This window comes from Oncorhynchus clarkii, chromosome 7 (assembly GCF_045791955.1).
Source record: "Oncorhynchus clarkii lewisi isolate Uvic-CL-2024 chromosome 7, UVic_Ocla_1.0, whole genome shotgun sequence".
Classification (NCBI taxonomy): Eukaryota; Metazoa; Chordata; class Actinopteri; order Salmoniformes; family Salmonidae; genus Oncorhynchus; species Oncorhynchus clarkii.
This window is the reverse complement of record NC_092153.1, coordinates 74,392,774-74,408,124: the sequence shown is the minus strand read 5'-3', so window position 1 is coordinate 74,408,124 and position 15,351 is coordinate 74,392,774. Positions and strand designations below refer to the sequence as shown.

Sequence of the window (15,351 nt, the reverse complement as noted above, 5' to 3'; positions counted from 1 at the left end):
GAAGATGACAGATCTCGTAGCCAGTCTCTGGGAAGCTGTCAAAATAATTATATGAGTTTCATAACTGAGTCTGAGACCAGCTCAATATCCAGAGGAAAATACAGGGGTCTGGAACAATCTGCATCAATCAGGAAAGCTGACAGTATGAAGTGGCTTCCGCCAAACAGTAAGAAGTATTCTGACTAGAATGTAGTACAGAGGATAGTTCTGGTAATCTGACATTTTCTTAACATTTATACAATCTATCCAAAATGTATTGAGCATGAAAATTATATTTTTTATGTTTAGTTTATAACCATTGTGATTAGGTGGATCAACATTGGTTCTCATTTTGCTCAATTTGGCTAAATATCTCCCTATTGGATTTCTAGAAAAACATTCCTTTGTCTGATCTTCCCCATTTTAATTTTGCTCCACTTTCTGGTCTGCTTCCTGTCTTTCAGTTTGGTGTAGGTTTTTTGGTGTTGGTCTTTTGATTGCCTCTTCTGCAAATTTAGTGGGTGCTCATGGTGGGTGTCTTAGGTTCCAGTTGTTGTTGCTAGTCAACTTTCAGTGGACACCCCCATGAGTCTTTCAGAACCCCTCCTAAAATAGTGGTGGAAAAGTACCCAATGGTCATACTTAAGTAAAAGTAAAGATACCTTAATAGAAAATGACTCAAGTAAAAGTCACTCAGTAAAATACTACTTCAGTAAAAGTCTAAAAGTATTTGGTTTAAAATATACTTAAGTATCAAAAGTAAAAGTACAAATAATTTAAAATTCCTTAGTATTTTTACTTAGGTACTTAACACCACTGCTAAAATCCCACTTGTTTCATTTTGGTTGTGATCGGTGATTTTTTGGTAGTTCCCCCTTCTGTTTGAGTGACATTATTTGGTTTTCTTGCTGGGAAACGTAAAAGCCACTACAAAATCCAGCTGATAGGGGCAACTGTGCAAGATATTTTATATTATTTTTAAGATAAAATATTAACTTAACAAAGGCGGAGTGGTAGGACCTGTGTTTTTAGATTTGCAAAAAGTATTTTATACTGTAAATCAGTGTTCTACTTTCAAAACATTCAAAGTTTAATTTCTCTTCCAATGCATTAACATGAATGGATTCATATTTAGCTGACAGAATTCAGTGTGTTAGAATCAATTGGAAAGACTCATTTTCTGGCAACTGTACAACCAGAAATGTCTAAACTTTCAAGGATTTTAGGTCCATGTAAAATATATAAAATAATATGTTTTAAATAAAAAAATAGAATTACAACGCTGAAAAACATGATCAGGGTTTTATTTATTTTACTATGACTTTGTTTTGGGGCCGAACTGGTGGCAGTTATGAAAAAAACAAACACTGCAGAGTTCATTGAAAATGTCATGGTTGATTTGCTTTTTTCATTAGGAAGGGTATTTCCTCTTGAACCATATGGTCTATCCACTACAAACCCATGGACAACATGTAAAGATTAAGACAATTTTTTAAATGTATTTTTTAACCCCCTTTTTCGTGGTATCCAATTGTTAGTAGTTACTGTCTTGTCTCATCGCTACAACTCCCGTGCAGGCTCGGGAGAGCCAAGGTCGAGAGTCATGCGTCCTCCGAAACACAACCCAACCAAGCCGCACTGCTTCTTAACACAGCGCGCATCCAACCCGGAAGCCAGCCGCACCAATGTGTCGGAGGAAACACCGTACACCTAGCGACCTGGTCAGCGTGCACTGCGCCCGGCCCGCCACAGGAGTCGCTAGTGCGCGATGAGACAAGGATATCCCTGCCGGCCAAACCCTCCCTAACCCAGACGACACTAGGCCAATTGTGCGTTGCCCCATGGACCTCCCGGTCACGGCCGGCTTCGACAGAGCCTGGGCTCAAACCCAGAGTCTCTGGTGGCACAGCTAGCACTGCCCTAGACCACTGCGCCACCCAGGAGGCCCGATTAAGACAAATTTTAAATGATTTTTTTTTTTTTAAGTCATTCAAGTATAAATTACCTGTTTAATTACATAAATTACTGGTCGTTTTGCAACCCTAGCCTTGAGCAGTCATGTCTGTGGGTATTAATGTTACACACAGAAAGTGAAAAAACTGTTTAAGTAAATTAAGGAAACCACTTCACTGAGCTGTCTGTCTAAACTACTGGCACACATCTCGGACACCCATGCATACCCCACAAGACATGCCACGAGGTCTCTTCACAGTCCAAGTCCAGGACAGACTTTTAGAGCCATGACTACATGGAACTCTATTCCACATCAATAGATGTAAAGCAGTAAAATTAGATTTTAAAAACAGATAAAAAAACACCTTATGGAACAGCTGGGTCTGTGAAGCAACACAAACATTGGCACAAACACATACGATAACATACGCACTATACATGCACATAGTTTAGTGGTGGAGAAGGGGCCTGAGGGCACACAGTGTGTTGTGAAAATTATGAATGTATTGTAAAGTTTTTAAAATGGTATAAACTGCATTAATTTTGCTGGACCCCAGGAAGAGTAGCTGCTGCTTTGGCAGTTGGTTTTGATTAGTTCTTGTCTTTTTTTAAACCATTTTAAAACCCATCTAGGTACTGATTGATGGTTTAATTTGTCTGTCCCTAATACATAAACTGAAGACCCAGAGCTCTGACTTAATGTATGTTACTATTAAAAAATGTATTATTAAAAATATTTTTATTATTATTAAAATAATAATAATCATATTTAACCTTTATTTAACTAGGCAAGTCAGTTAAGAACTAATTCTTATTTACAATGATGGCCTAGGAACAGTGGGTTAACTGCCTTGTTCAGGGGCAGAAAGACAGATGTTTTACCTTGTCAGCTCAGTGATTCGATTAACACCCTTTCGGTTACTGACCCAATGCTCTAACCACTAAGCTACCTGCCGCCCCAATTGAAGTGTTTATAGTGATCAATCTGCCATTTTCATACCGTATGCAGGATGTAAGTTACGAACCTGTGTTTGTTAGATTACCTTACCTCAATATAAAAGGTGTAGTACTGACACTTTTCCTAGTTTAGGCCCCACATTTCATGAGCATATCTAGTATGCTATGACAGTTCAGGGCAAGCACCTTTTTCAGTTCAATATTTACATTCTATCAGAAGATAAAGTGAACAGAATTAACAAAACAAGTATAAATGCATCAAATTAATTTACAAAAATAACCTTAGGTATACTGGCGGTAATATAATATTTGGCGGTAATATCCTTATATACATCCCAGACCTGGGTTCAAATACTACTTGAAATCATTTCAAATACTTGAGCCGTCCTTTATTGAGCTTTCCTGTTGTAATGGAACCAATAGAAAAGTCCCAAAAGTGCAAACACAGTATTTGATCAAAGGTCTGACTTCCCTTGACTAGGTGACTATGAGATCTGATGTGTGAACACCCTCTCCTCCGGTTCCTTCTGGGCACTGTGGACCACCCGGCACCTGATCTCTGAGCCGTAGTCCTCCGAGGTGGGGCTCAGTTTGAGGAAGCTCCACATAGAGTAGAGGCCATTGATGTTGAGGCTGGGTGGGGAGTTGAAGAACTGGCTGTTGGGGACCGTCTGTCCGTCCTTAAACCATGTGACAGACACTTGTTCAGGACAGAAGTCTTTGACACAGAGGTTGAGCGTGCACTCCTCATCCGGCAGAGGGAGTAGTGGCTCACACTTGATGAACATCACGCTTGGAGGAGTACCTGGTGAAGAAGACACATGGGTCCTATTCATTACAGTAGGCATCAAATGGAATAAATTGCCTGAAACAGGGAGGGAGTACTTGGACTTGTCTGAAAAGAAATGATCATTTTCAGTTGCAAAAATAGTTTTGCTATGATAAGCCCAAATGAACATAACTGATGACACACATCACGTTTGCGCAAAAGAAGACACTATCAACTTATCAGAGGAAGACTATCTTGAATAACAGCTCCATCAGTTATATCTGTTGATGCCTTCTGAGCAAAATTAGGACAACCAACAAATAGGATTCAATTTCCAGGATGTAAACTTGCCCTCTAACTCATATTTCATCTACACATTATGACAATTACCACCATATAGCCTAGCTTTGATTGTCTGAATACATTTGTGAGATAAATGTAGAAACGTAACTAAAATAGAGTTAGAGGCCCCACCCAGTTTGAAAAAAAAGAGTTTGTGACCCCTGTGCTAAAAAGAACAGCATGTCTTTGATTAGTTACCTTGTGTGTTAATATGATAGAGAACGTCTTTGTATCCTGGCCCGGGGAAACTGGAGTGATACAAGCGGCATGTGTAGACCGCCTTGTCGTCTTCCTGAGCTATTGTCAGTTCGATCTTACTCCACATGCTGTACATCCGCTCGTGGTCAGAGAACGGTCCATAGTTAGTGGCTGTCCTCACCTGCTCCCCGTCATTTCTCGACCACTCGAGATGGAGGTCGTCCGGGTAGAACCTCTCGACCCGACAGCAGAGCACCAGCAACCTCTTCACCTCTGGGATCTGAGGCATGCTGGAGATGTGAAAGAGCGATGGAGTCACTGGGGAAAATGAAAAGGGTGTGTTAAGTCAAAAGTGGCACATTTCTAGATATTGGTACAGATTCAGTTGGATGGACTTTTTTGGTTGTGTTTTATGAATGACAGTGTATATAAAATATTATATATAATGTTAATATGTCCACTCATTTTTATTGCTCTCAAGACCCACTTCAAGCTTGTACTACTTACTACCTGACTTTGAACACAGAACAGTTCAGCATGACGTACTGGTTACATTACGTTATTACATGACATTATTACATTACCTTTTACACTCACAGTGGTCTCTCTGGTGATCTTCCTGCCTCTATACAGCACAACACACAGGTACTTAGCCTGGTCCTCCCTAACTGACAGACAGACGGACAGGGTGGACACGTGGTGCGTGCTCTCAGAGTGGATGTTAGCCTGGTCACTCAGGTCCTTGTGGCTCAACAGTGCCTTTGATTGGCTATTGGAAGCTGCGTTACAGTCGCTATTGGCTGTTATCTTGTACCATTTCACTTTGAGCTCTCTCAGTCGTACTCTTTTAATGGTGCATTTTAAGTTGGTCGGCTTCATGGCATAAACGATGGTGGGTTTGATGATGTCAGAGATGCTGGGAGGAACTGAGGAAAAATACACAAATATTATGACAATGATCATGCTACGTCGGTAGTCACTGTGATGCGTCGGTAGTCACCATGCTACATCAGTAGTCACCATGCTACATCAGTATTCACCATGCTGTCAGGAGTCACAATGCTACGTCAGTAGTCACCATGCTACATCAATAGTCACCATGCTACGTCAGTATTCACCATGCTGTCAGGAGTCACCATGCTGTCAGTAGTCACCATGCTACATCAGTATTGACCATGCTACGTCGGTAGTCACCGTGCTACATCAGTATTCACCATGCTACATCATTATTCACCATGCTACATCGGTAGTCACCATGCTACATCAGTAGTTACCATGCTACATCAGTAGTTACCATGCTACATCAGTATTCACCATCCTACATCAGTATTCACCATGCTACATCATTATTCACCATCCTACATCAGTATTGACCATGCTACATCAGTAGTCACCATGCTGTCAGTAGTCACCATGCTACATCAGTAGTCACCATGCTGGCAGTAGTCACCATGCTACATCAGTAGTCACCATGCTGTCAGTAGTCACCATGCTACATCAGTAGTTACCATGCTACATCAGTATTCACCATGCTACATCGGTAGTCACCATGCTACATCAGTAGTCACCATGCTGTCAGTAGTCACCATGCTACATCAGTATTCACCATGCTACATCAGTATTCACCATGCTGTCAGTAGTCACCATGCTACATCAGTATTCACCATGCTGTCAGTAGTCACCATGCTACATCAGTATTCACCATGCTACATCGGTAGTCACCATGCTACATCGGTAGTCACCATGCTACATCAGTATTCACCATGCTGTCAGTCGTCACAATGCTACATCAGTATTCACCATGCTACATCAGTATTCACCATGCTGTCAGTAGTCACCATGCTGTCAGTAGTCACCATGCTACATCAGTATTCACCATGCTGTCAGTCATCACCATGCTACATCAGTAGTCACAATGCTACGTCAGTAGTCGCCATGCTGTCAGTAGTCACAATGCTACATCGGTAGTCACCATGCTGTCAGTAGTCACAATGCTACATCGGTGGTCACCATGCTACATCAGTATTCACCATGCTGTCAGTAGTCACCATGCTGTCAGTAGTCACCATGCTACATCAGTATTCACCATGATGTCAGTCATCACCATGCTACATCAGTAGTCACAATGCTACGTCAGTAGTCACCATGCTGTCAGTAGTCACAATGCTACATCGGTAGTCACCATGCTGTCAGTAGTCACAATGCTACATCGGTGGTCACCATGCTACATCAGTATTCACCATGCTGTCAGTAGTTACCATGCTACGTCGATAGTCACCATGCTACATCAGTAGTCACCATGCTACATCAGTAGTCACCATTCTACAAGGTGTGCAGGCTTTTGTTCCAGCACAACAGAACACACCTGAATCTAATAATCACTTCTTGGATGTAAACGTACCTGTGTAAAAATACCTGTAGAAGACCATTGCACCACCGATGACAGAGAAGACCAGAAGAACACTAACAAGACTAGTAACTACCATCAGCGTTACAGCATTAAACCCTGGATCTGATGAGAGAGGAGTTAGAAGTACATGTTAAAATACACTAGAAATACACTGAAATTGATTTTCAGTCCATTGAAATACACTATGTGTATAGTAGTGTTCAGTTGAATCCTTATTAAAACACCCAATTGCATTTTTTTAATTTATATGTATTTGTTTTTATGTCTTTTGTATGCTTAATGAAATATTTTCATTTATGCTCAGAGCTGCAAGCTACATTTCCCCATGGGGACAATCCAGTATAATTTGTAATGAATCCCAATATAAAGCTGATAGAGTGGTGTGTTGGCTTCCCACCTTGCACGGTCAACAAGATGCTTTTGCTGTATTTTCCATCAGGGTAGGACCTATGTTCAATGTGACAGATGTACATGGCTCCTCCGCTCCCTACGGCTGAAGCCTGGACAGTGATGTGACTGCTGACACTGTAGGTGCCGTCTGGATTGGGCACAGCCATTCCAGTGCACACATCACGCGAGATGGCCCCGCGAGCCATGCTCCCGCGGGCCACCCGGGAGCCATTTTGGATCAGCCAGGTCACAGCCAGATTCTCTGGGTAGAATCCTGTTATGTCACACATCAATGTCCGTTCCTCCCCCTCCATCACCATGGTGGTCTCTGGGAGGGACACTGAGGGTCTGGCTGTAGGGAAAAGATGGAGTAAAGAGTGTGAATTTATTTCTCTCACTGTGGCCTAGTTCACACACAATTAAATACATTGTACACACAGTGTGTGAAGTTGTGAACTAGGCCTATGTGTGTAAGGTAAAGCCATGTCATTATGTAAGTAATAAGATACATCCATTAGGATACTACTGGAGGCCTATTCTCAACAATTCCACTTACTTTCACAGCAATAACAAATACGATTATAGCATCAGTTGAGGATGGTGTCAGTAAAATTGGAGGACTGGAAATTGTAATGACTGGAACAGTAACAAACACATTCCATTCCACTCATTACTATGAGCCGGTCTCTTTTCAACAGCCTCCACTGCCTATCATTGCTTCATTTTCTGCTGGGCTAAAATGTTCTGGTGATAAAATGTACAAAAGGGGCAAACAGAATGTCAGACAGCACCTGATACTTCCAGCTGTGAGGAAACTTTGTATGTGTTGGGAGTGATGATCACTCTGCAGCGGTAGAGTCCCTCATCAGCCACGGTCATGTTGAACAAACGAAGGGATGCATTGCCCTGAAGCAACCCCGTTTGGTCGACTCGAGACCCTTCACGATGCACCTTGGCACTCTCGTTCTGGAACGTATACACTAGGTGCTTTATGGTCTCTTTATCCACCATCATCCCCCACTCAACCGTGATTTTCTTCAGCGGTACATGTTCAGGCTTCTTGAAAGAGCAGTTTAAGGTAACATCCGTGCCAGCTAAGATGGCGATCTTCTTTGTAGACTGGGCCTTTGCACCTACAGTCCAAAACACAAACCAGTTTGGGTAATATCTTTTTATGCCAGTCATGAGAGTTTGGGGTTGAGTGCCTTGCTGCAGTATTTGAATATTAAAAATGTTCACATGAGACTGCAGCATGTAACTGGCAGGTATTTTATGATATCACCCTGACTCACGATCATAGGATACAATATGTTTTTGGTCAATTTTCACAGATATGCTTACATTTTTTTTGCTGTCACCGTACCCAACCGGACACATTGGGAGCAGCGCCCCTGGGAGCACTTATGGGTAAAGTGCCTTGCTCAAGGGGTCGGTAGTATACAGGGATATAAGAGCCAACAACCAGATCACTCCTTGCAGATTTCCCCACAGGCAGCTTGGGGGTTCGACCACTGCCCCATAATTAAAACTGTCATTTTTTATTTTATGTATTTATTTAACTAGGCAAGTCAGTTAAGAACAAATTCTTATTTACTACCCCGGACGACGCTGGGCCAATTGTGCGCCGCCCTATGGGACTCCCAATCACGGCCGGACATGAAACAGCCTATTCTCTGTTACATAAAAAACATGCATAGCAGAAACAGCTACTGTAAGATATCTTCCCATAAATGTAGTAATGCAACGTTAAAGATTAGACGTGAACAAATGTCTAAGAACTTGTTTCGTAGCCAAGGCAAATACTATTGCTCTCTACTAGGACTGACTTTGACCTTTGTCCCACTACTCCTAAGAAACCTGTAGTTAGAATACAAAGACAGTCAAAACACTGGCCAGTTTTTCCTCTTACCTTTACAATGCAAAATAATGAGCAAAATCGTAGTGACATTTTTAATATCCCAGCTACTTTTCATTGGTAATCACTTTTTTTTGTGCATTGAGACTGGAGAGCAATTCTGAAAGTAAACTTTGACACAGATCTCAGTCAAGTGCGTTCCCATGCTCCAATTGAGTCACAGGAAAGCTCATAAGTTACCAAATATGGACTTCGTTACGTAACAGTGGATATTGTGATTGTGGGTGTCAGAAAGGCGCAATAGAAATAGTATTGAGAAATCATTGCCTGCATACTTGTGTGGGGCTGACTGAGGAACCACATTCTAGATTCTCAGCATACTAAACTAAACTGAAAGAACACAAACCAATAAAGCGAGCAGTCTTTTATTTCAAAAACAAATATTTCTAGTAACATAAAATTGTGGCACTGACAGTCTCTATGCTTCTATACAAATATCAAATAGAACTTAACAAATCAGTGCCAAACAGGGCATGTCATTATAAATGCATATGCACAGATTATCTCGTAGGTTCCCTTTAACCGACCGTCGACCTTTCTATTCTCAACCGACCCACGGCCTCTTTCTCCCTCTCAACCGACCTCTTTCTCCCTCTCAACCGACCACCGACCCCTTTCGCCCCCTCAACCGACCTCTTTCTCCCCTCAACCGACCTCTTTCTCCCCCTCAACCGACCTCTTTCTCCCCCTCAACCGACCTCTTTCTCCCCCTCAACCGACCTCTTTCTCCCCCTCAACCGACCTCTTTGTCCCCCTCAACCGACCTCTTTGTCCCCCTCAACCGACCTCTTTCTCCCCCTCAACCGACCTCTTTCTCCCCCTCAACCGACCTCTTTCTCCCCCTCAACCGACCTCTTTCTCCCCCTCAATCGACCTCTTTCTCCCCCTCAACCGACCTCTTTCTCCCCCTCAACCGACCTCTTTCTCCCCCTCAGCCGACCTCTTTCTCCCCCTCAGCCGACCTCTTTCTCCCCCTCAGCCGACCATCGACCTCTTTCGCCCTCTCAACCGAACTTCGTCAAGCTTTTTGATGACAGCGTGGGACTTCTTGGATGAGGCTGCGTAGGCCTTCAGCAGCTTCTCGAACAGAGCCTCAGTGTTGGGGTGGGTGCTGAGGAAAGCTTTCTCCAGCACGTACATATCCACTCCCTTGTCCTCGGGCAGCGCCGATATGTAGCTCAGGCCAAAGTCAATGAGGACCAGCTCCGTCTCTCCTCTCTCAGTGCCCGCCTTCAACAGCATGTTGGAAGTGGTCAAGTCTCCATGGATAACGTCCTCATCGTGCATTTTGGCCAGAATCTGACCCATCTTCTTAGCGAGCTGGTCCAGGCGTTCCTCTGGGAGTTTCTGGGCAGAGGAGAGCTGTGTGGAGGCGATGTGGTCTCGTACGGTGATGGAGCCGACGATGTCTTCGAGGAAGATGCAGTGGGAGGTGTAGTCTACAAAGTAGACGACTGGTGCAGATATGCCTGAAGAGAGAGAGAGAGTGATAGAGATATATTGGTGGGGATGAGAGAGAAGGGTGGGTATAATTAGACACTAATACAGATCAGGGATATACAGGCTTGTATCTTATCTGATATGTACACTACATGACCAAAAGTATGTGGACACGTGCTCAAACATCTCTTTCCTAAATCATGGGCATTAATATGGAGTTGGTCCCACCTTTGCTGCTATAACAGCCTCCACTCTTCTGGGAAGGCTTTCTACAAGATGTTGGAACATTGCTGCTGGGAATTCCATTCAGCCACAAGAGCATTAGTGAGGTCAGGCATTGTTGTTGGGCGATTAGGCCTGGCTCAGAGTCGGTGTTCTAAGTCATCCCAAAGATGTTAAATGGGGTAGAGGTCAGGGCTCTATGCAGGCCAGTCAAGTTTTTCCACACCGAATACCAACAAACCATTTCTGTATGGACCTCGCATTGTGCATAGGGCCATTGTCATGCTAAAACAGGAAAGGCCCTTTCCAAACTGTTGCAAGCACAGAATCGTCTAGAATGTCATTGTATGCTGTAGAGTTAAGATTCCCCCTCACTGGAAGGGGGCCTAGCTCGACCCATGAAAAACAGCCCCAGACCATTATTCCTTCTCCACCAAACTTTACAGTTGGCAATATGCATTCAAGCAGGTAGCGTTCTCCTGGCATCCACCAAACCCGGATTCGTCAGTCGGACTGCCAGATGGTCAAGCACGATTCACAACTCCAGAGAACGTGTTTCCACTGCTCCAGAGTCAAATGGCGGTGAGCTTTACACCACTCCATCCAACGCTTGGTATTGCACATGGTGATCTTAGGCTTGTGTGTGGTTAGCAGATAATGCGAGTGTAGCGAAATGCTAGTGAGTGTTGGAACAGAAGATGATTTTTACGCTCTACGCGCTTCAGCACTCGGCGGTCCCGTTCTGTGAGCTTGTGTGGCCTACCAGTTCGTGGCTGAGCAGTTGTCGCTCCTAGACGTTTCCACTTCACAATAACAGCACTTACAGTTGATCCGGGCAGCTCAAGCAGGGCAGAAATTTGACGAACTGACTTGTTGCAAAGGTGGCATCCTATGACGGTGCCACGTTGAAAGTCTCTGAGTTCTTCAGTAAGGCCATTCTACTGCCAATGTTTGTCTATAGAGATTGCATGGCGGTGTGAGCAATTTTATAGACTTGTCAGCAACGGGTGTGGCTGAATTAGCCGAATCCACTCATTTAAAAAGGGGTGTCCACATTTTTTGTATATATAGTATATGATCTGCGCTAGAACAGTATAGGCCTAGCAATCATCAACATCCTGTATTGGAAAGATTTGACAGCTGTCCAGTTCTGGACACCTGTGCAGTGAGAAGCAGCTCTGTAACTAACATATATTTCAAGATTAAAAATGATTGCATAGAACCCCTGTAGTCACTCACTACCTCTTGTCCAAAGATTGCTCCCTCTGATTTTCAGTTGAATCATTCATGGCAGTGCGGACTGCATACAACAGTTAATTTGGCCTATGCTGTAGGCCTGTTTTACATTCAGCAATTAGCAAGAGCAAGCCTGCTTCTCTCCCCGAATAAACTATTGGGTCTAGTAGAAAAATAAATGTTCTATAGCTTTTGCTGGGATGTCATGAGGTGAGGAATTGCCTACTGCGGAGAGGCGTGCATAGACCTATAGACTATTGCGCACGGAAACAGCTGGGAGAGAATAGTGATGTGTAACTGAAGTAAGAAGTTAAGTTAGTTCTTTCATTAGCTAAATATTAGTGCATAGGCTAAATGTTTATCTGTGAAAGTGCCTGAAAATAAAGTTGACAGATTATGAAATTAGTTCCTCCAGGCCACTCTGAGCTCAATTTCAAGTCTCATAACAAAGGGTCTGAATACTTAGGTAAATATTTTTCATAAATGTGCAAACATTTATGAAAACCTGTTTTTGCTTTGTCATTATGGGGTATTGTGTGTAGATTTGAGGGGGAATTTTAATTTTTTTTTTTAGAATAAGGCTGTAATGTAACAAAATGTTGAAAAAGGTAAGGTGTCTGAATACTTTCCAAATGCACTGTATAGGCTAAATGTGAAGCATCCACTTGGCATTTCCACTCACTACAAAATAAGGTGATGAGAGAAAGCTTAGTGGCAGGCAGTGGGAGAAGGAACGAGATGGATGTTGGCAGACACATTTTCTAAATTATTAAACATTTGATGTCGATACAGTTATGTTTCCAAAACTACAATCTCCAAGACTTTACCCTTTGCGAAAGTTTTCAAAAAATTACGTTTAGGAGTGCAAAATAGAATTACGTTAATGCACACATGAACTTCAGACATTCCATAACGGAAATATGCAACTGAATGCTAGAATGCGCCAATAGGATCTCACAAACTCGTGCATGGCTTTGCCCACTATGATTAATATGCTACCATTTGACACGACATCCTATCGTCTAGGTCTTTCTTGGGTAAGTTATTTTTTTGAAATCGTTGGCTAAAAGCTAGCAAGGTTGAGTCTGTGTACTTCCGTTTGTACCACAGCAAGGTAAAGCAACGCACGAGTTGAAAATACAGAACGCACTGCAGTACCCCATAACGTAGAGTTGCGAACTGCTCCATTGACAATGAATGATTTCCGACGGAACGCAATACATCTGGTGGACATGAGGCGTTGGTCAAGGCCGCTACGTCTCCAAAAACGTATTTGGTACGTTTTTTAAATAAAAGTATGAATTTCGCGCGACCAGTTATCAATAGTCGACTCCGCCTTGATATAAGAGAACTGAGTTGAGCTTTCCTCAGCTACATCTTGGGCTAACGCTACTCACCAGCTTTTCGACAGCGAAGTATTGAGCGCACCTCTTGCACGGTTCTGCGATGTGTGAGTTTTTCATCCAACAACGGGTGTCTATACAATTTCGGAAACCTTTCTTTTACAATGGTTGGCTTGCCCAAAAATGACCCTCGATATACACGAGCTTCTGCACCCTGTTTTATCAGTTCTATTTTCTTAAGAAACTGCGGTAGGGCCACGCTGTTCCCCTCAACAGCCATGTTTACAAATCGCTGTATCTTCCTGACAGTTGGCACAATTACATATATTTAAAACTGCTGCCACCTTCTGTTTCGGCGTAAAACTGACGAGGATCATAATTGATCATGTTCATGCCATCAGTCGAAATCTGTAAAAAGATTGGAGATAACGCAAGCCAGGTCACATCAAACATGTAATTCACAACTGGAAATGATAGCCCATACTGCCTACTGTGAGGTTAGTTATTAGACTGAACATTTTTATGTCACACAATACGTGTTTTCCCCTACTTCTGTCATTTATATGGGCTTTGCAGCCAATAATTTATTTACATATACTACTGTGAGGGTTTTTATTTAGCCTGCTTGTTGCTCTCAAGATCCCAAGGCATTAAGAAAGAATTCTTATCCCAAGGGTTCTCAGCTAAGCACTGCTTACAGTGGGTCCATGTGAACTACAATCCTGACGTTTCTAAATGTTAAAACAGATCAATAACGATCGCTTGCAATACGGTTTTTGAAACATATGGAACTTATCTTTCATATTAGCAAAAATAGTATTTCAAATAAAAAAGATACACTTACTGTAAAAGGTCAGATCCATACGGCTGTGTGCCTCCAGTCGACAAACTACACTTCCTCCCTAGTTACACTTACTCACAGGTGTTTGAAATGTCAAACAGCTGTTGCCAGATAATTAATTGTTCATTTCTCTAACATGTCATTTTAGAGAATTTGGCAGTACGTCCAACCGGCCTCTTAACTGCAGCCCAGGACCTCTACATCTGGCTTCTTCACCTGCGGGATCGTCTGAGACCAACCACCCAGACAGCTGATGAAACTGTGGGTTTCCGCAACCAAAGAATCTCTGCAAAAACTGTCAGAAATCGTCTCAGGGATGCTCATCTGCAGCAGCTAATGGACTACTGCAGTTTGGCGTCGTAACCGACTTCTGTAACAAATGCTTACCTTCGATTGCCACTTGCACGTTGGAGAAGTGTGCTCTTCACAGATAAATCCCGGTTTCAACTGTACCGGGCAGATGGCGTCATGCGGGCAAGCGGTTTGCAGATGTCAATGTTGTGAACAGAGGGCTCCATGGTGGCGGTTGGTTTATGGTACGGACAACAAACACAATTGCATTTTGTTGATGGCAATTTGAATGCACAGCTACCATGAGATCCTGAGGCCCATTGTCATGCCATTTATCCGCCGCCATCACCTCATGTTTCACCACGATAATGCGCAGCCCCGTTGTCGCAAGGATCTGTACACAATTCCTGGAAACTGAACATATCAGAGTTCTTCCACGGCCTACATACTCACCAGACATGTCACTCATTGAGCACGTGTGGAATGCTCTGGATCGAAGTGTACGACAGCGTGTTCCAGTTCCTGCCAATATCCAGCAACTTCACGCAGCTTTTGAAGAGTAAGACAACATTCCATAGGCCATAATCAACAGCCTGATCAATTATATGCGAAGGAGATGTTGCGCTGCATGAGGCAAATGGTCACACCAGATACTGACTGGTTCTGATCCACAGCCCCATTTTATTTTAAAGGTTTCTGTGATCAGATTCATATCCATTTCCCCAGTCATGTGAAATCCATAGATTATGGCCTATATTCATTTATTACAATTGAATGATTCCTTATTTGAACTGTAACTCAGTAAAATCTTTGAAATGGTTTCATGTTGCGTTTATTTTTGTTCAGTATAAATGCTAGGCTGGAAGCAGGGGGAAATGTGCGAGTTGAGCTAAATATAGGAGATGATTCAGACAGCAACATGATATTCTAGTTCAGCGAAATACAGGAGATGATTCAGACAGCAACATAAACATGATATTCTTATGGAGGGGCAGTGGTCATTCAGATGAAACTGTTAGCAGGCAAAGGTGGGTGACGGCCAACACGCTGCTCGTCCAATTTATT

At 42.9% G+C, this 15,351-nt stretch overlaps 1 protein-coding gene and 1 gene segment (V, D, J or C); both read right to left on the bottom strand.

Annotated features, from left to right (window-relative positions):
- Positions 1 to 3,256: 3,256 nt before the first annotated feature.
- Positions 3,257 to 9,066, bottom strand: LOC139414451 (immunoglobulin heavy constant epsilon-like). The segment is given in 7 exon segments: positions 3,257 to 3,694; positions 4,199 to 4,516; positions 4,783 to 5,124; positions 6,600 to 6,710; positions 7,006 to 7,350; positions 7,790 to 8,131; positions 8,908 to 9,066. Coding segments are annotated over 7 exon segments (1,842 nt in total).
- A 196-nt stretch (positions 9,067 to 9,262) lies between these two features.
- On the bottom strand, positions 9,263 to 13,450 carry LOC139413835 (EKC/KEOPS complex subunit TP53RK-like). Its single transcript, XM_071161628.1, has 2 exons — positions 13,209 to 13,450; positions 9,263 to 10,382 (listed from the first exon to the last, which is right to left on the bottom strand). The coding sequence occupies exons 1-2, from the start codon at positions 13,432 to 13,434 to the stop codon at positions 9,889 to 9,891; spliced, it is 720 nt and encodes a 239-aa protein (XP_071017729.1). The 5' UTR covers positions 13,435 to 13,450; the 3' UTR covers positions 9,263 to 9,888.
- Positions 13,451 to 15,351: the final 1,901 nt, after the last annotated feature.